The 22831-nt window shown below is 40.3% G+C and overlaps 1 protein-coding gene across 1 annotated transcript in view; it reads right to left on the minus strand.

Annotated features, from left to right (window-relative positions):
* Window positions 1–22831, minus strand: part of LOC115134336 (protein Shroom3-like) — a 198188-nt gene that overhangs the window by 81865 nt on the left and 93492 nt on the right. Inside the window, 1 exon segment of the mRNA XM_065017194.1 lies at window positions 22521–22679. Coding sequence (XP_064873266.1) covers window positions 22521–22679 — 159 coding nt within the window.

The raw sequence follows: 22831 nt of genomic DNA on the forward strand, positions 1-22831 counted from the left end.
TCCCCGAGTTGACACGGTACAAATCTGTCGTTCTGCCCCTGAACAGGCAGTTAACCCACTGTTCCTAGGCCGTCATTGAAAATAAGAATTTGTTCTTAACTGACTTGTCTAGTTAAATAAAGGTCCAATTTTAAAAATTATGCCTGGAGCCGGCCCAGCCTACCTCCAGGATGTTACCCTAGGTGGGACGAGTCAAGTTAACTTTAGTACTAAGCCCAACTCTTAGTTTCTGTTACCTTAAACCCCCCCCCGTGTTACCTGGTGAAGCGTAGCACCTTGGAGATGAGTCCGGTGGCCAGGTGGTTGACGCTGGTCTCAGAAGGGGACTTGCACAGCGCCCTGTCTGACCGCCCCAGACCCCCTGTCTCTGTCCCCAGACCTACATCCCCTTTCTGTTTCCTCCAGAGCTTCCTCTTGTAAAAGACCCCAAGCAGCTCCATGGTACGGCCTGATACCCTGCTTCGTCCTCTAACGCTACCGCTCAATGCCAAACTCCAAAATGGCAGTTGGCGGGCAGAGGCCGGCGTGATAGGCTAGCGAAGGAGGTTGTTAAACAAGCACGCAATTAAACGTTATTACCTCGCTAACGTATGATAAAGCATGAAATAAACATCCTGCCCTGAGATGCTCAGTACAGGGGCACTGGGAACTAACAGAGAGAGAGAGAGAGAGAGAGAGAGGGAGAGAGAGAGGGAGGGAGGGAGTTGGATAGAGAGCGAGAGAGAAAGAGAGAGAGAGAGAGAGAGAGAGAGGGGGTTGGACAGAGAGAGAGAGAGAGAGAGAGAGAGAGAGAGAGAGAGGGGGTTGGACAGAGAGAGAGAGAGATAGAGAGAGGGAGAGAGAGAGAGAGAGAGAGGGTTGGAGAGAGAGAGAGAGAGAGAGAGAGAGAGAGAGAGGGGGTTGGACAGAGAGAGAGAGAGAGAGAGAGATAGAGAGAGGGAGAGAGAGAGAGAGAGGGGGGTGGTGGTAAGGAAGAGAGAGTAGGTCAGAGGAAGAGAGAGACACAGAGAAACAGAGAGCGAGCGAGAGAAAGGGTAAATGGAGAGAGAGAGAGAGAGAGAGAGAGAGAGTCAGACTGAGTCCTTATTGAATGTCCAAGGCCCAGAAATGAATTTGAACGCTGGGAGGGGAAACGGAACACATGATAACATGTGGTCACACATTCACAGAACAGAACAAAGACACTCTCTATGGCCCCATCTCTCCTCTTCTCTTTTTCAATTCTGTCTATAACCAAAATGGCACTCCATTCCCTTTACAGAGCACTACTTTAGACAAGAGCCCATGGATTTGTTTGATCATTTACTGCATTTCTACACAGTTTAAAACTCTATTTGGAGAACAGTAAAAAAAAAACAAGCCAAACTGACTCCAACCCATGATCACCTTGTTGTATATTCATTCTCCTCAGTCAATAGGGGACTTGAACATTCTACAAACACGTGCCATACAAGAATGAGCTGCTGGGGGGGGCTAGAGAGCGTACTATGGAGTAGACGTGCTTTGCTAGAGCTCCGCTCCATTTTGAAACGAAGAATGAGCTGCTACAACACTAGCTCAGCACTGGGATTAAACCTCTACTCTAGTTTCATGTCAAGTCAAACAGCAGTTAAGAAGAAATAGAATATCATACTCTTGAGTTGTCCTTATGTTAGGTCCTGATCTGGCTATGCCATATGGCTGTGGGCTACGACTAGTTCATTATGATAGGTCCTGATCTGGCTATGCCATATGGCTGTGGGCTACGACTAGTTCATTATGTTAGGTCCTGATCTGGCTATGCCATATGGCTGTGGGCTACGACTAGTTCATTATGTTAGGTCCTGATCTGGCTATGCCATATGGCTGTGGGCTACACTAGTTCATTATGTTAGGTCCTGATCTGGCTATGCCATATGGCTGTGGGCTACACTAGTTCATTATGTTAGGTCCTGATCTGGCTATGCCATATGGCTGTGGGCTACACTAGTTCATTATGTTAGGTCCTGATCTGGCTATGCCATATGGCTGTGGGCTACGACTAGTTCGTTTAGCAAACGAGATTTGCTTATAATTCCATGGCATTATTTTATAGTATGAAGAATACAATTGAACATAGCTGATTAATATAGAAAGGATGTTTTCTCTCCAAATTATTTGAGGGAGTGCGCACAGTTGGGCTATTCTGTGTTGAGTTGTTAACAAAGAAAACTGCTTAATTTACAGTTATTTAATGTAACTTTAGTTGTGATACAAATCTTGGGCTGTATGTTTTCATTCAGGCTGCGTGATGCATGAGGCTCATATTGAAAGAACTGTCCATATTTACTTTTCGTCAGCCAACAAGATCCGCAGGCCTAACGAACAGCAAAAAGCACTAGCCTATGTCAATCTACTAAAACCCCCGTAGTACAACAGTTGACCTATTCTATTCTGTGTTGGAAATAAATATTCAAACCTTGTCTGGACAGTGGCATGCGATAGATCCCAAATGAATACAACCACTAGCATAAAAAACAAACTGTTTTAAGCAATGAGCCTGACGCAACTAGACAAGATTCTTTAGCTTTAAATGTTGATCAACTATTAGGCTATTTCTTCACATCGTAAGCGTAGCAATGCGCACACGGCAGTAGGCTAGAAGCATGAATGTTCCACGTCTGTATGCCAGTTAGGCTCTAAACCTCACACATGAGGTGTGATACTAACCTTATTAAAACATATAGGACTATGGGCTAGGCTACATGAGGTGTGATACTAACCTTATAGGACTATGGACTAGACTACATGAGGTGTGATACTAACCTTATAGGACTATGGGCTAGACTACATGAGGTGTGATACTAACCTTATAGGACTATGGACTAGACTACATGAGGTGTGATACTAACCTTATAGGCCTATGGGCTAGGCTACATGAGGTGTGATACTAACCTTATAGGACTATGGGCTAGGCTACATGAGGTGTGATACTAACCTTATAGGACTATGGACTAGACTACATGAGGTGTGATACTAACCTTATAGAACTATGGACTAGACTACATGAGGTGTTATACTAACCTTATAGGACTATGGGCTAGGCTACATGAGGTGTGATACTAACCTTATAGGCCTATGGGCTAGGCTACATGAGGTGTGATACTAACCTTATAGGACTATGGACTAGGCTACATGAGGTGTGATACTAACCTTATTAAAACATATAGGACTATGGGCTAGGCTACATGAGGTGTTATACTAACCTTATAGGACTATGGGCTAGACTACATGAGGTGTTATACTAACCTTATAGGACTATGGACTAGACTACATGAGGTGTTATACTAACCTTATAGGACTATGGACTAGACTACATGAGGTGTGATACTAACCTTATAGGACTATGGGCTAGGCTACATGAGGTGTGATACTAACCTTATAGGACTATGGACTAGGATACATGAGGTGTTATACTAACCTTATAGGACTATGGGCTAGACTACATGAGGTGTGATACTAACCTTATAGGACTATGGGCTAGGATACATGAGGTGTTATACTAACCTTATAGGACTATGGACTAGACTACATGAGGTGTGATACTAACCTTATAGGAATATGGACTAGACTACATGAGGTGTTATACTAACCTTATAGGACTATGGACTAGACTACATGAGGTGTGATACTAACCTTATAGGACTATGGGCTAGGCTACATGAGGTGTGATACTAACCTTATAGGACTATGGACTAGACTACATGAGATGTGATACTAACCTTATAGGACTATGGACTAGACTACATGAGGTGTTATACTAACCTTATAGGACTATGGGCTAGGCTACATGAGGTGTGATACTATGGGCTAGGCTACATGAGGTGTGATACTATGGACTAGGCTACATGAGGTGTGATACTAACCTTATAGGACTATGGGCTAGGCTACATGAGGTGTGATACTATGGACTAGGCTACATGAGGTGTGATACTAACCTTATAGGACTATGGACTAGGATACATGAGGTGTTATACTAACCTTATTAAAACATATAGGACTATGGGCTAGGATACATGAGGTGTGATACTAACCTTATAGGACTATGGACTAGACTACATGAGGTGTTATACTAACCTTATAGGACTATGGACTAGACTACATGAGGTGTTATACTAACCTTATAGGACTATGGACTAGACTACATGAGGTGTGATACTATGGACTAGGATACATGAGGTGTGATACTAACCTTATAGGACTATGGACTAGGATACATGAGGTGTTATACTAACCTTATTAAAACATATAGGACTATGGGCTTGGATACATGAGGTGTGATACTAACCTTATAGGACTATGGACTAGGATACATGAGGTGTTATACTAACCTTATAGGACTATGGACTAGGATACATGAGGTGTTATACTAACCTTATAGGACTATGGACTAGGATACATGAGGTGTGATACTAACCTTATAGGACTATGGACTAGACTACATGAGGTGTTATACTAACCTTATAGGACTATGGACTAGGATACATGAGGTGTGATACTAACCTCATAGGACTATGGACTAGGATACATGAGGTGTGATACTAACCTTATAGGACTATGGGCTAGACTACATGAGGTGTTATACTAACCTTATAGGACTATGGACTAGACTACATGAGGTGTTATACTAACCTTATAGGACTATGGACTAGGATACATGAGGTGTGATACTAACCTTATAGGACTATGGACTAGGATACATGAGGTGTGATACTAACCTTATAGGACTATGGACTAGGATACATGAGGTGTGATACTAACCTTATAGGACTATGGACTAGGATACATGAGGTGTGATACTAACCTTATAGGACTATGGACTAGGATACATGAGGTGTGATACTAACCTTATAGGACTATGGACTAGACTACATGAGGTGTTATACTAACCTTATAGGACTATGGACTAGGATACATGAGGTGTGATACTAACCTTATAGGACTATGGACTAGGATACATGAGGTGTGATACTAACCTTATAGGACTATGGACTAGACTACATGAGGTGTTATACTAACCTTATAGGACTATGGACTAGACTACATGAGGTGTTATACTAACCTTATAGGACTATGGACTAGACTACATGAGGTGTGATACTATGGACTAGGCTACATGAGGTGTGATACTAACCTTATAGGACTATGGACTAGGCTACATGAGGTGTGATACTAACCTTATAGGACTATGGACTAGGATACATGAGGTGTGATACTAACCTTATAGGACTATGGACTAGGCTACATGAGGTGTTATACTAACCTTATAGGACTATGGACTAGACTACATGAGGTGTTATACTAACCTTATAGGACTATGGACTAGACTACATGAGGTGTTATACTAACCTTATAGGACTATGGACTAGGATACATGAGGTGTTATACTAACCTTATAGGACTATGGACTAGGATACATGAGGTGTGATACTAACCTTATAGGACTATGGACTAGACTACATGAGGTGTTATACTAACCTTATAGGACTATGGACTAGGATACATGAGGTGTGATACTAACCTCATAGGACTATGGACTAGGATACATGAGGTGTGATACTAACCTTATAGGACTATGGGCTAGACTACATGAGGTGTTATACTAACCTTATAGGACTATGGACTAGACTACATGAGGTGTTATACTAACCTTATAGGACTATGGACTAGGATACATGAGGTGTGATACTAACCTTATAGGACTATGGACTAGGATACATGAGGTGTGATACTAACCTTATAGGACTATGGACTAGGATACATGAGGTGTGATACTAACCTTATAGGACTATGGACTAGGATACATGAGGTGTGATACTAACCTTATAGGACTATGGACTAGGATACATGAGGTGTGATACTAACCTTATAGGACTATGGACTAGACTACATGAGGTGTTATACTAACCTTATAGGACTATGGACTAGGATACATGAGGTGTGATACTAACCTTATAGGACTATGGACTAGGATACATGAGGTGTGATACTAACCTTATAGGACTATGGACTAGACTACATGAGGTGTTATACTAACCTTATAGGACTATGGACTAGACTACATGAGGTGTGATACTATGGACTAGGCTACATGAGGTGTGATACTAACCTTATAGGACTATGGACTAGGCTACATGAGGTGTGATACTAACCTTATAGGACTATGGACTAGACTACATGAGGTGTTATACTAACCTTATAGGACTATGGACTAGACTACATGAGGTGTTATACTAACCTTATAGGACTATGGACTAGACTACATGAGGTGTGATACTATGGACTAGGATACATGAGGTGTGATACTAACCTTATAGGACTATGGACTAGGATACATGAGGTGTTATACTAACCTTATTAAAACATATAGGACTATGGGCTTGGATACATGAGGTGTGATACTAACCTTATAGGACTATGGACTAGGATACATGAGGTGTTATACTAACCTTATAGGACTATGGACTAGGATACATGAGGTGTTATACTAACCTTATAGGACTATGGACTAGGATACATGAGGTGTGATACTAACCTTATAGGACTATGGACTAGACTACATGAGGTGTTATACTAACCTTATAGGACTATGGACTAGGATACATGAGGTGTGATACTAACCTCATAGGACTATGGACTAGGATACATGAGGTGTGATACTAACCTTATAGGACTATGGGCTAGACTACATGAGGTGTTATACTAACCTTATAGGACTATGGACTAGACTACATGAGGTGTTATACTAACCTTATAGGACTATGGACTAGGATACATGAGGTGTGATACTAACCTTATAGGACTATGGACTAGGATACATGAGGTGTGATACTAACCTTATAGGACTATGGACTAGGATACATGAGGTGTGATACTAACCTTATAGTACTATGGACTAGGATACATGAGGTGTGATACTAACCTTATAGGACTATGGACTAGGATACATGAGGTGTGATACTAACCTTATAGGACTATGGACTAGACTACATGAGGTGTTATACTAACCTTATAGGACTATGGACTAGGATACATGAGGTGTGATACTAACCTTATAGGACTATGGACTAGGATACATGAGGTGTGATACTAACCTTATAGGACTATGGACTAGACTACATGAGGTGTTATACTAACCTTATAGGACTATGGACTAGACTACATGAGGTGTTATACTAACCTTATAGGACTATGGACTAGACTACATGAGGTGTGATACTATGGACTAGGCTACATGAGGTGTGATACTAACCTTATAGGACTATGGACTAGGCTACATGAGGTGTTATACTAACCTTATAGGACTATGGACTAGACTACATGAGGTGTTATACTAACCTTATAGGACTATGGACTAGACTACATGAGGTGTTATACTAACCTTATAGGACTATGGACTAGGATACATGAGGTGTTATACTAACCTTATAGGACTATGGACTAGGATACATGAGGTGTGATACTAACCTTATAGGACTATGGACTAGGATACATGAGGTGTTATACTAACCTTATTAAAACATATAGGACTATGGGCTTGGATACATGAGGTGTGATACTAACCTTATAGGACTATGGACTAGGATACATGAGGTGTTATACTAACCTTATAGGACTATGGACTAGGATACATGAGGTGTTATACTAACCTTATAGGACTATGGACTAGGATACATGAGGTGTGATACTAACCTTATAGGACTATGGACTAGACTACATGAGGTGTTATACTAACCTTATAGGACTATGGACTAGGATACATGAGGTGTGATACTAACCTCATAGGACTATGGACTAGGATACATGAGGTGTGATACTAACCTTATAGGACTATGGGCTAGACTACATGAGGTGTTATACTAACCTTATAGGACTATGGACTAGACTACATGAGGTGTTATACTAACCTTATAGGACTATGGACTAGGATACATGAGGTGTGATACTAACCTTATAGGACTATGGACTAGGATACATGAGGTGTGATACTAACCTTATAGGACTATGGACTAGGATACATGAGGTGTGATACTAACCTTATAGGACTATGGACTAGGATACATGAGGTGTGATACTAACCTTATAGGACTATGGACTAGGATACATGAGGTGTGATACTAACCTTATAGGACTATGGACTAGACTACATGAGGTGTTATACTAACCTTATAGGACTATGGACTAGGATACATGAGGTGTGATACTAACCTTATAGGACTATGGACTAGGATACATGAGGTGTGATACTAACCTTATAGGACTATGGACTAGACTACATGAGGTGTTATACTAACCTTATAGGACTATGGACTAGACTACATGAGGTGTTATACTAACCTTATAGGACTATGGACTAGACTACATGAGGTGTGATACTATGGACTAGGCTACATGAGGTGTGATACTAACCTTATAGGACTATGGACTAGGCTACATGAGGTGTGATACTAACCTTATAGGACTATGGACTAGGATACATGAGGTGTGATACTAACCTTATAGGACTATGGACTAGGCTACATGAGGTGTTATACTAACCTTATAGGACTATGGACTAGACTACATGAGGTGTTATACTAACCTTATAGGACTATGGACTAGACTACATGAGGTGTTATACTAACCTTATAGGACTATGGACTAGGATACATGAGGTGTTATACTAACCTTATAGGACTATGGACTAGGATACATGAGGTGTGATACTAACCTTATAGGACTATGGACTAGACTACATGAGGTGTTATACTAACCTTATAGGACTATGGACTAGGATACATGAGGTGTGATACTAACCTCATAGGACTATGGACTAGGATACATGAGGTGTGATACTAACCTTATAGGACTATGGGCTAGACTACATGAGGTGTTATACTAACCTTATAGGACTATGGACTAGACTACATGAGGTGTTATACTAACCTTATAGGACTATGGACTAGGATACATGAGGTGTGATACTAACCTTATAGGACTATGGACTAGGATACATGAGGTGTGATACTAACCTTATAGGACTATGGACTAGGATACATGAGGTGTGATACTAACCTTATAGGACTATGGACTAGGATACATGAGGTGTGATACTAACCTTATAGGACTATGGACTAGGATACATGAGGTGTGATACTAACCTTATAGGACTATGGACTAGACTACATGAGGTGTTATACTAACCTTATAGGACTATGGACTAGGATACATGAGGTGTGATACTAACCTTATAGGACTATGGACTAGGATACATGAGGTGTGATACTAACCTTATAGGACTATGGACTAGACTACATGAGGTGTTATACTAACCTTATAGGACTATGGACTAGACTACATGAGGTGTTATACTAACCTTATAGGACTATGGACTAGACTACATGAGGTGTGATACTATGGACTAGGCTACATGAGGTGTGATACTAACCTTATAGGACTATGGACTAGGCTACATGAGGTGTGATACTAACCTTATAGGACTATGGACTAGGATACATGAGGTGTGATACTAACCTTATAGGACTATGGACTAGGCTACATGAGGTGTTATACTAACCTTATAGGACTATGGACTAGACTACATGAGGTGTTATACTAACCTTATAGGACTATGGACTAGACTACATGAGGTGTTATACTAACCTTATAGGACTATGGACTAGGATACATGAGGTGTGATACTAACCTTATAGGACTATGGACTAGGATACATGAGGTGTGATACTAACCTTATAGGACTATGGACTAGGATACATGAGGTGTGATACTAACCTTATAGGACTATGGACTAGGATACATGAGGTGTGCGACAATGATTTGAAAAAGTTGCCAAAAAAAGGCATGTGTGGTGTCTTGCCTTACTGCACGGGTGATATGCTAATATTTTCACTAATCAGACTATTCTTGATTTAATCTTGTCTTTACATATACTAACTAATATATGTGTGAAATTTGTTTTGATTTAGAATGGACAATTATCATGCACCTGTCTCGAAACAATAAATAAAAGACATGTCATCTATGCACTAGGCTCTCCTTCTGTTGTAAAGACAAGCAATGTGTTTATTATTAGGAAAGTTGAGACATAAATATAGTAGGCCTCTAGCCTATAGAAAGCTGATGGGATCCTCCACTTTTTAATAGAGGCCATCAAAACTGTTTTCTCTCGCATTTGCACAGCCTATAGAAATGTTGCGCAACATGAGATCATGAAGTGTTTTATTAGATTTTCATTACATTTGCATTGATGTCAGAGTGATTAGAGGGACAATAGAGCGCTGAGTACCAGGCAGTTAGCAAGTTTGGTAGGCTACTAATAACCAGCAGCAGCATCAGAGCGAATGGAGGAGAAGACGAACTACCGTGACTAAACGGTCATGTGGAATTTGACTGCCGTCATGACTTGTGACCGTCGGTGTGGCGGTAATACGGTCACTGTAACAGCCCTAGGGAAGGATTGGATCTCTGTTTGTGAAGTAGCCGACTAGATGACAACATACACTATGGATGAACACACACACACAGTCACACACACACACACACACACAGTCACACACACCTACCCACACACAGTCACACACACACACACACACACACACACACACACACACACACACACACACACACACACACACACACACACACACACACACACACACACACACACACACACACACACACCTCTAGTAGCCACAGGGCCTGGCCTGAGAATAGGAACTGAAGTGTGTAACAAAGCTAGTGAACAGCCATGTCACCCAATTCTACCTTCTACAAAGGGACGGATGTCCGTGCTATCCCATAATCCCTCAGGTTCTCCCGCCGACACTCCCATGAAACCCAACCTTTGGGAATTTCACGTCCGGGGTGTGGAGAAAAAAGAGAGAGAAGAGGGGCTGTCAGAGAGGCAGAGGACAGAGGGGGCCTTGAGGCCCAAATGAAACCCTATTACCTAAAAAGTCCACTACCTTTGACCTGTGCTCAGAGGGTTCTGGTAGTAGTGGACTACTATATAGGTCATAGAATCCCATTTGAGACACACTTTCAGAGACACAGAAACATCTTAGGGCTGGTTTCTTTCTCAACATCATCATCGCCACCCATTGAAAGGCTGTTCTCTGGGATCTGTGGGCAGGCCAGGGTGTGTCTCGGAACAGAAACCTTATCTGCACTGTGGGAACGAACAGTCTTCCTGGATGATCTTTTGATCTGAGAGGAAACTGAAATTGTAGAGGGATTAGATGGATGGTAGAGGAGAGGATGGAGGAGAGGATGGAGAAGGAAAGAGAGAGGGAGAAAGAGTAGCATCTCAACACTGTACCAGACCAGGAAGAAGATGAGGAGAGAGGAGCATCTCAACACTGTACCAGACCAGGAGGAAGATGAGGAGAGAGGAGCAGGTCAACACTGTACCAGACCAGGAGGAGAAGGTGAGGAGAGAGGAGCATCTCAACACTGTACCAGACCAGGAGGAAGATGAGGAGAGAGGAGCATCTCAACACTGTACCAGACCAGGAGGAAGATGAGGAGAGAGGAGCAGGTCAACACTGTACCAGACCAGGAGGAGAAGGTGAGGAGAGAGGAGCATCTCAACACTGTACCAGACCAGGAGGAAGATGAGGAGAGAGGAGCATCTCAACACTGTACCAGACCAGGAGGAAGATGAGGAGAGATGAGCATCTCAACACTGTACCAGACCAGGAGGAAGATGAGGTGAGAGGAGCAGGTCAACACTGTACCAGACCAGGAGGAAGATGAGGAGAGAGGACCAAGTCAACACTGTACCAGACCAGGAGGAAGATGAGGAGAGAGGACCAGGTCAACACTGTACCAGACCAGGAGGAAGATGAGGAGAGAGGAGCAGGTCAACACTGTACCAGACCAGGAGGAAGATGAGGAGAGAGGACCAGGACAACAAAGGTACCAGACCAGGAGGAAGATGAGGAGAGAGGAGCAGGTCAACACTGTACCAGACCAGAAGGAAAATGAGGAGAGAGGAGCAGAGAGAACAGACAGAGACAGAGAGAGAGAGAGAGAGAGAGAGAGAGAGAGAGAGAGAGAGAGAGAGAGAGAAGAAAGAGAGAAAGAGCGAGAGATAGATAAGGGAACTATGTGTGCCCATGGCTCAGAGAGAGAACAGACAGCAGAGCAGGGAGGGACGTCAGGGAAGGACGTGTGTGTATTTGTCCCCTGAGGGCCCAATGGCCCACTTCCTGCCTAAGCCCCTGTTCCTTCCCCCTGCCCAACTGCCATTCTGGTCCCTCTAAACCCCTGGCCCAGGCTGTACAGCTCCATCTCTGCCCCCCGTCTCTATCAGAGCATGGCCCTCTGCTTAGAACTATCTGATAACAGGCTAGCACAAAGGGGCTTATGGGATACCAAACTAACGTCATGACCATGGGATGAGCCTCACTGGCCCTACGGGGAGGCAGCAGCGACATCTTGGGACCAGAATGCACCAACTGTCTGTCTGGCACTCTTTACAATGCATGGTTGGAATTCATAATAACCTTCTAAAATCCTGACTAACTATAGTAGACACCCTGAAGACAACTTTGAGTCTCAGACAAAGTAAAAAAAAAAAAAAAGGCTAAATGCTCCCACAAGGTAACACCACTCCGACCACTAACCTATCTCCCTGTCCGTCCACTAGACAACATAGCTATAATGACCATCTTGTTTCGGGCTTGGTTGTCTTCACTCTTCAGGCACAGATGTAGGCCTACACATTACATCTAGGCTTGGTTGAGGAGTGGTCAAATCACATCATCCAGTATTGTATTACTGGTTTTTGCCTCTAACAATGAGCTGGGAAGCCGTCCAACCAGGAACAGTCATGCTGATCCATGGTGTTTATCTAACAATGAAAGGCTTTGTGAAGAGAGGTGAGGCATTCTACTTACAACTGTAAAGCTTTAAACAGAGGACGATCTAGGCCCAACCATAGAGATATACCATATATATAGTTCTATATCTATAGAGATATACCATATATATATATAGTTCTATATCTATAGAGATATACCATATATATAGTTCTATAACCATAGAGATATACCATATATATAGTTCTATAACCATAGAGATATACCATATATATAGTTCTATATCTATAGAGATATACCATATATATAGTTCTATAACCATAGAGATATACCATATATATAGTTCTATATCTATAGAGATATACCATATATATAGTTCTATAACCATAGAGATATACCATATATATAGTTCTATAACCATAGAGATATACCATATATATAGTTCTATAACCATAGAGATATACCATATATATAGTTCTATAACCATAGGGATATACCATATATATAGTTCTATAACCATAGAGATATACCATATATATAGTTCTATAACCATAGGGATATACCATATATATAGTTCTATAACCATTGAGATATACCATATATATAGTTCTATAACCATAGAGATATACCATATATATAGTTCTATAACCATAGAGATATACCATATATATAGTTCTATAACCATAGAGATATATCATATATATAGTTCTATAACCATAGGGATATACCATATATATAGTTCTATAACCATAGAGATATACCATATATATAGTTCTATAACCATAGAGATATACCATATATATAGTTCTATAACCATAGAGATATACCATATATATAGTTCTATAACCATAGAGATATACCATATATATAGTTCTATAACCATAGAGATATACCATATATATAGTTCTATAACCATAGGGATATACCATATATATAGTTCTATAACCATAGGGATATACCATATATATAGTTCTATATCTATAACCATAGAGATATACCATATATATAGTTCTATAACCATAGAGATATACCATATATATAGTTCTATAACCATAGAGATATACCATATATATAGTTCTATAACCATAGAGATATACCATATATATAGTTCTATAACCATAGAGATATACCATATATATAGTTCTATAACCATAGGGATATACCATATATATAGTTCTATAACCATAGAGATATACCATATATATAGTTCTATAACCATAGGGATATACCATATATATAGTTCTATAACCATAGAGATATACCATATATATAGTTCTATAAGCATAGAGTTATACCATATATATATAGTTCTATAACCATAGAGATATACCATATATATAGTTCTATATCTATAACCATAGAGATATACCATATATATATAGTTCTTTAACCATAGAGATATACCATATATATATAGTTATATAACCAGAGATATACCATATATATAGTTCTATAACCATAGAGATATACCATATATATAGTTCTATATCTATAGAGATATACCATATATATAGTTCTATATCTATAACCATAGAGATATACCATATATATAGTTCTATAACCATAGAGATATACCATATATATATAGTTCTATAACCATAGAGATATAGTTCTATAACCATAGAGATATACCATATATATAGTTCTATAACCATATAGATATACCATATATATAGTTCTATATCTATAACCATAGAGATATACCATATATATAGTTCTATAACCATAGAGTTATACCATATATATAGTTCTATAACCATAGAGATATACCATATATATAGTTCTATAACCATAGAGATATACCATATATATAGTTCTATAACCATAGAGATATACCATATATATAGTTCTATAACCATAGAGTTATACCATATATATATATAGTTCTATATCTATAACCATAGAGATATACCATATATATAGTTCTATAACCACAGAGATATACCATATATATAGTTCTATAACCATAGATATATACCATATATATATAGTTCTATATCTATAACCATAGAGAGATACCATATATATAGTTCTATAACCATAGAGATATACCATATATATATATAGTTCTATATCTATAACCATAGAGATATACCATATATATAGTTCTATAACCATAGAGATATACCATATATATAGTTCTATAACCATATAGATATACCATATATATAGTTCTATATCTATAACCATAGAGATATACCATATATATAGTTCTATAACCATAGAGTTATACCATATATATATAGTTCTATATCTATAACCATAGAGATATACCATATATATAGTTCTATAACCATAGAGATATACCATATATATAGTTCTATAACCAGAGATATACCATATATATAGTTCTATAACCATAGAGATATACCATATATATAGTTCTATAACCATAGAGATATACCATATATATAGTTCTATAACCATAGAGATATACCATATATATAGTTCTATAACCATAGAGATATACCATATATATAGTTCTATAACCATAGAGATATACCATATATATAGTTATATCTATGGGACTAACCTCAGACTGATCACAAGGGATAAATATACTATATTATCTGATAGATCTGTTGGATAAATACAACTTCATCACATTATACACTGAGCGGACATAACATTAGGATCATCTTTCTGCGACAGACCGACCAGGTGAAAACTATGACCCCTTATCGATGTCACCTGTTAAATCCACTTCAATCAGTGTAGATGAAGGGGAGGAGACGGGTTAAATAAAGATGTTTAAGCCTTGAGACATGGATTGTGTATGTGTGCCATTCAGAGGGTGAATGGACAAGGCTAAATCTGTAAGTGCCTTTAAACCGGTTATGGTAGTAGGTGCCAGGCGCACCGGTTTGTGTGTGTCAAGAACTGCAACTCTGCTGGGTTTTTCACTCTCAACAGTTTCCCTTGTGTATCAAGAATGGTCCACCACCCAAAGGACATCCAGTCAACTTGACACAACTGTGGGAAGCATTGGAGTCAACATGGGCCGGCGTCCCTGTGGAACGCTTTCAACACCTTGTAGAGTCCATGCCCCGACGAATTGAGGCTGTTCTGAGGGCAAAAGGGGGTGCAACTGAATATTAGGAAGGTGTTCCTAATGTTTTGTACATTCAGTGTAAAGCTTGTCTGCATTTAATATTTCATTAAAGATTTCCGATTCTAGAACTGTTTACATTCTGAGAGAGAATCTTCAGTAAACTCTAGAATATCCCATGTAAGATAACAAAGGTCACCCATAGCAACTGAGTTCTAAATTCAAACTGCCATCTGACATACAGTAGATGGAGAAACTAAGGTCCAACCAGTCTGCTCTGCTCCCACAGTAAAGGGCCAGTTTACACAGAAGCCAAAGCTTCTAAATTCTCAGTATGTCCTTTTTTCACTCTACATACTGTGCACTGCAGAGCCGTAACACAGCGAGGCCCTAGCCTAGGTATACACAGAGAGATCTGGGTGGTAGTGTTGTGTACACAGTGAAACTACGGTGCCATGGTATTACGGGCGGTCTCCATGGCAATGCCTCCACAAGTCCTCCAATAACATCCATCTATTTATCAGTGTCTGTATCCCCAATGGCATCCTGTTTCCTTTAAAGTGCACCATTTAGTGCACTATATAGGGAACAGAGGGAACAGAGTGCCATTTTGGACACACAGAGAGACAACAGAAAAGATTCAGAACGTCTAGAACATTGTTGAATTATTCCGTTCACTTTGAACATTTCACTGAAACGGAACCAACTGAAAAGGCCGGCGCTCCACTCCCCTACGTCACGTGAAATCAACTTAACGGGACAGCCATATTAGGATGAAACTCAACGACTGATCTGTTTCTGAGGTCGTATTTATAGACTTTCTGCCTGTTTGCACAGAGCTCTGCTTTTATTTATGCACAGAGGAACTCTTAAAACTGTTCTGTTGTTGTGATGAGGATGGAAACGGTTCTGTTGTTGTGATGAGGATGGAAACGGTTCTGTTGTTGTGATGAGGATGGAAACGGTTCTGTTGTTGTGATGAGGATGGAAACTGTTCTGTTGTTGTGATGAGGATGGAAACTGTTCTGTTGTTGTGATGAGGATGGAAACGGTTCTGTTGGGATGAGGATGTAGGAGGATGGAAACTGTTCTGTTGTTGTGATGAGGATGGAAACAGTTATGTTGGGATGAGGATGGAAACGGTTCTGTTGTGATGAGGATGGAAACGGTTCTGTTGGGATGAGGATGGAGGAGAATGGAAACGGTTCTGTTGGGATGAGGATAAAGGAGAATGGAAACGGTTCTGTTGTGATGAGGATGGAAACGGTTCTGTTGGGATGAGGATGGAAACGGTTCTGTTGGGATGAGGATAAAGGAGAATGGAAATGGTTCTGGTGGGATGAGGATAGAGGAGAATAGAATCGGTTCTGTTGTGATGAGGATGGAAACTGTTCTGTTGGGATGAGGATGGAAACGGTTCTGTTGGGATGAGGATAAAGGAGAATGGAAATGGTTCTGTTGTGATGAGGATGGAGGAGAATAGAAAGGGTTCTGTTGTGATGAGGATGGAAACGGTTCTGTTGGGATGAGGATAAAGGAGAATGGAAATGGTTCTATTGTGATGAGGATGGAGGAGAATAGAATCGGTTCTGTTGGGATGAGAATAGAATTGGTTCTGTTGTGATGAGGATGGAGGAGAATAGAATCGGTTCTGTTGGGATGAGGATAAAGGAGAATGGAAATGGTTCTATTGTGATGAGGATGGAGGAGAATAGAATCGGTTCTGTTGTGATGAGGATAAAGGAGAATGGAAAGGGTTATGTTGTGATGAGGATAAAGGAGAATGGAAATGGTTCTATTGTGATGAGGATGGAGGAGAATAATCGGTTCTGTTGGGATGAGAATAGAATCGGTTCTGTTGTGATGAGAATGGAAATGGTTCTGTTGTGATGAGGATGGAGGAGAATAGAATCGGTTCTGTTGGGATGAGGATAGAGGAGAATGGAAATGGTTCTGTTGTGATGAGAATGGAGGAGAATGGAAACGGTTCTGTTGTGATGAGGATAAAGGAGAATGGAAATGGTTCTGTTGTGATGAGGATAGAGGAGAATGGAAACGGTTCTGTTGGGATGAGGATGGAGGAGAATAGAATCGGTTCTGTTGGGATGAGGAGAGGATGGAAATGGTTCTGTTGTGATGAGGATAAAGGAGGATGGAAACAGTTCTGTTGTGATGAGGATGTAGGAGAATGGAAACGGTTCTGTTGTGATGAGGATGGAAACGGTTCTGTTGTGATGAGGATGGAAACGGTTCTGTTGTGATGAGGATGGAAACGGTTCTGTTGTGATGAGAATGGAAACGGTTCTGTTGTGATGAGGATGGAAACGGTTCTGTTGTGATGAGGATGGAAACAGTTCTGTTGTGATGAGGATGTAGGAGAATGGAAAGGGTTCTGTTGTGATGAGGATAGAGGACTCCAGTAGTCAAACACATCAGCCACTTTAATAATGGGAATTGATGGGAAATGATGTAAAATATATCACTAGCCACTTTAAACAATGCTACCTAATATAATGTTTACATACCCTACATTATTCATCTCATATGTATATGTATATACTGTACTCTATATCATCTACTGCATCTTTATGTAATACATGTATCACTAGCCACTTTAACTATGCCACTTTGTTTACATACTCATTTCATATGTATATACTGCACTCAATACCATCTACTGTATCTTGCCTATGCCGCTCTGTACCATCACCCATTCATATATCTTTATGTACATATTCTTTATCCCCTTACACTTGTGTCTATAAGGTAGTAGTTTTGGAATTGTTAGCTAGATTACTTGTTGGTTATTACTGCATTGTCGGAACTAGAAGCACAAGCATTTCGCTACACTCGCATTAACATCTGCTAACCATGTGTATGTGACAAATAACATTTGATTTGATTTGATTTGACATCAGTGATATGGAGTCCTAAGCTACGCTAACTCCAGTAGTCAAACACAGTAACGATATGGAGTCCTAAGCTACGCTAACTCAGTAGTCAAACACAGTAACGATATGGAGTCCTAAGCTACGCTAACTCAGTAGTCAAACACAGTAACGATATGGAGTCCTAAGCTACACTAACTCCAGTAGTCAAACACATCAGTGATATGGAGTCCTAAGCTACGCTAACTCCAGTAGTCAAACACAGTAACGATATGGAGTCCTAAGCTACGCTAACTCAGTAGTCAAACACAGTAACGATATGGAGTCCTAAGCTACGCTAACTCAGTAGTCAAACACAGTAACGATATGGAGTCCTAAGCTACGCTAACTCAGTAGTCAAACACAGTAACGATATGGAGTCCTAAGCTACACTAACTCCAGTAGTCAAACACATCAGTGATATGGAGTCCTAAGCTACGCTAACTCCAGTAGTCAAACACAGTAACGATATGTAGTCCTAAGCTACACTAACTCCAGTAGTCAAACACATCAGTGATATGGAGTCCTAAGCTACACTAACTCTAGTAGTCAAACACATCAGTGATATGGAGTCCTAAGCTACACTAACTCAGTAGTCAAACACATCAGTGATATGGAGTCCTAAGCTACACTAACTCTAGTAGTCAAACACATCAGTGATATGGAGTCCTAAGCTACGCTAACTCAGTAGTCAAACACATCAGTGATATGGAGTCCTAAGCTACGCTAACTCAGTAGTCAAACACATCAGTGATATGGAGTCGTAAGCTACGCTAACTCCAGTAGTCAAACACATCAGTGATATGGAGTCCTAAGCTATGCTAACTCAGTAGTCAAACACAGTAACGATATGGAGACCTAAGCTATGCTAACTCAGTAGTCAAACACAGTAACGATATGGAGACCTAAGCTACGCTAACTCAGTAGTCAAACACAGTAACGATATGGAGACCTAAGCTTTGCTAACTCAGTAGTCAAACACATCAGTGATATGGAGTCCTAAGCAACGCTAACTCAGTAGTCAAACACATCAGTGATATGGAGTCCTAAGCTACGCTAACTCAGTGGTCAAACACATCAGTGATATGGAGTCCTAAGCTACGCTAACTCCAGTAGTCAAACACAGCAACGATGTGGTGCCATCAGCCTTTACACACACAATGACTATCAAAACACACACTGATTTCTTTATAAGTTCAAGCCAGTGACTAATGCTAACAGTTTTCCCAACCAGGATGCCACACAACCAGAGGACAGGAAACTTACACAGTGGCATTGTAAAATAGGGACCTTATAGCAGCCCCTCCCCCCCAAAAAACCTATAAGCAGGCAAAACCTGTCTTTACCAACAAGACACAGGTGTGGTCTACCAGGCTGTGATACAGCCTCCCCTAATGAAAACGTAACAATGTAGCCTGTATCAAACATGAATCAGAAAAACGGCAAGGGCATGGAATGGTCAAACGCTAGCAATCCTAGTAGAATAATACGAAATATGGATTTAACAAATATCCTTTTTAACTTGTGAAAGCACCAGTAAACATTTTCAAAGTGGAAAACGAAGCACTCTTAACGGGCGAGAGTTTGGAAAGCGCACAAGAGGAGAAACGCGCCAGTGGAGAGAGTCAGTCTTTAGTTCCTGAGTAAATTCCCCTTCGTGTCATGTTCCCGTGCGGCGCGAGACACACGGAGGAGGAAGTGGTCATAATAATGATGCATCCCTAAGATCATATCTTCCTTTTTCTGTGTCCCAAAATAACACCCTATTTCTTGTAAAGTGCACTACTTTTAAACAGGGCATATGTGGGCTCTGGTCTAAAGTAATGCACTATTATAGGGAATAGGGTGCAATTTGGGACAAAACACCTTCTCTTCCTGAAGCAGGTGACAGGGCCGAGAGCTATAAATATCTGACCTTTTGACCTTTTTCTCTAATTTCTTTCGGTTTGTCTTAATATCTCTCTCTTTCCCCATCTCTCTCTCTCTTTCCCCATCTCTCTCTCTCTCTCTCTTTCCCCATCTCTCTCTCTCTCTCTCTTTCCCCATCTCTCTCTCTCTTTCCCCATCTCTCTCTCTCTTTCCCCATCTCTCTCTCTCTCTCTCTCTTTCCCCATCTCTCTCTCTCTTTCCCCATCTCTCTCTCTCTCTCTCTCTTTCCCCATCTCTCTCTCTCTTTCCCCATCTTTCCCCTCTCTCTCTCTCTCTCTCTCTCTCTCTCTCTCTCTCTCTCTCTCTCTCTCTCTCTCTCTCTCTCTCTCTCTCTCTGTCTCTCTCTCTCTCCTGTCTTTCCCCATCTCTCTCTCTCTCTCTCTCTCTCTCTCTCTCTCTCTCTCTCTCTCTCTCTCTCTCTCTCTCTCTCTCTCTCTCTCTCTCTCTCTCTCTCTCTCTCTCTCTCTCTCTCTCTCTCTCTCTCTCTCTCTCTCTCTCTGCATATACAGTGCCTTCTGAAACTATTCAGACCCCTTGACTTTTTCAACATTTTGTTACGTTACAGCCTTATTCTAAAAACCGATTAAATAAATAAACATCCTCAGCAGTCTACACACAATACCCCATAATGACATCACAATACCCCATAATGACATCACAATACCCCATAATGACATCACAATACCCCATAATGACATCACAATACCCCATAATGACAAATCAAAAACAGGTTTAAATGTCATTTTAATTTAATTTAAGCTGTCATCAAGGCAAAGGGTGGCTACTTTGAAGAATCTCAAATATAAAATATATTTTGATTTGTTTAACACTTTTTTGGTTACTACATGATACCATATGTGTTATTTCATAGTTTCGATGCCTTCACTATTATTCTACAATGTAGAAAATAGTACAAATAAAGAAAAACCCTCAAATGAGTAGGCATGTTCAAACATTTAACTGGTACAGTGTAGATATACAGTATACACTACCGGTCAAAAGTTTGGGTCACTTAGAAATGCCCATTAAAATAACATCAAATTGATCAGAAATACAGTGTAGACATTGTTAATGTTGTAAATGACTATTGTAGCTGGAAACGGCAGATTTTTAATGGAATATCTACATAGGTGTACAGAGGCCCATTATCAGCAACCATCACTCCTGTGTTCCAATGGCACGTTGTGTTAACTAATCCAAGTTTATCATTTTAAAAAGGCTAATTGATCATTAGAAAACCCTTTTGCAATTATGTTAGCACAGCTGAAAACTGTTGTTTCTGATTAAAGAAGCTATAAAACTGGCTTTCTTTAGACTAGTTGAGTATCTGGAGCATCAGCATTTGTGGGTTCGATTACAGGCTCAAAATGGCCAGAAACAAAGAACTCTCTTCTGAAACTCGGCAGTCTATTCTTGTTCTGAGACATGAAGGCTATTCCATGTGAGAAATTGCCAAGAAGGAGTGCAAGACTAACTACCAATTGGATATCACAAAATTCTGGAGAAAAAAGGGGTAAAAGTACCAAAAAATTAACTAAAAAAACCCCCAACTAATTCTGGATGGTAAAGCGTTTGTGTAAACTTAAACGACTAAAACCAGATTTAAAAAAGTATGTAGAAAAGATAATGTAACTATATATATATATATATATTTAATAAGATCATCTTTGAGAACTAACAATCACCAAAATAAAAACTAGACAGCCGAGGAGAATCTAAAATACTGTCCGTGGAAACTGGCCCATAGAGACATACAGAGACCGGACCAGGACTGACCTGTTCTTGATGCGTAGTTTAACTCCTCCAGAACATCCTCCACGGGTCTCCTTCGGGGGTCCGTGGCTGGAGGGGGGGGTGAGGTGGTCCAAGGGAGGGGCGATGGAAGGTAGTGTCAGAGGGGTGGGTTCATCACAGCAGGGGCCTGGGAAGGACTCCCTATAGAGGAGAAACAGGGACAGAACAGTCAGCAGGGAGCATGACTCTTGTCATGATGAGACAACAACTAGGAGACAACTAGTTATTATGTGGTTTACCATTTCCACACATTTTCCCACACCACACTCACCAAGCGTCAACATGTGGTGGCT

This window comes from Oncorhynchus nerka, linkage group LG4 (genome assembly GCF_034236695.1).
Source record: "Oncorhynchus nerka isolate Pitt River linkage group LG4, Oner_Uvic_2.0, whole genome shotgun sequence".
Lineage (NCBI taxonomy): Eukaryota > Metazoa > Chordata > Actinopteri > Salmoniformes > Salmonidae > Oncorhynchus > Oncorhynchus nerka.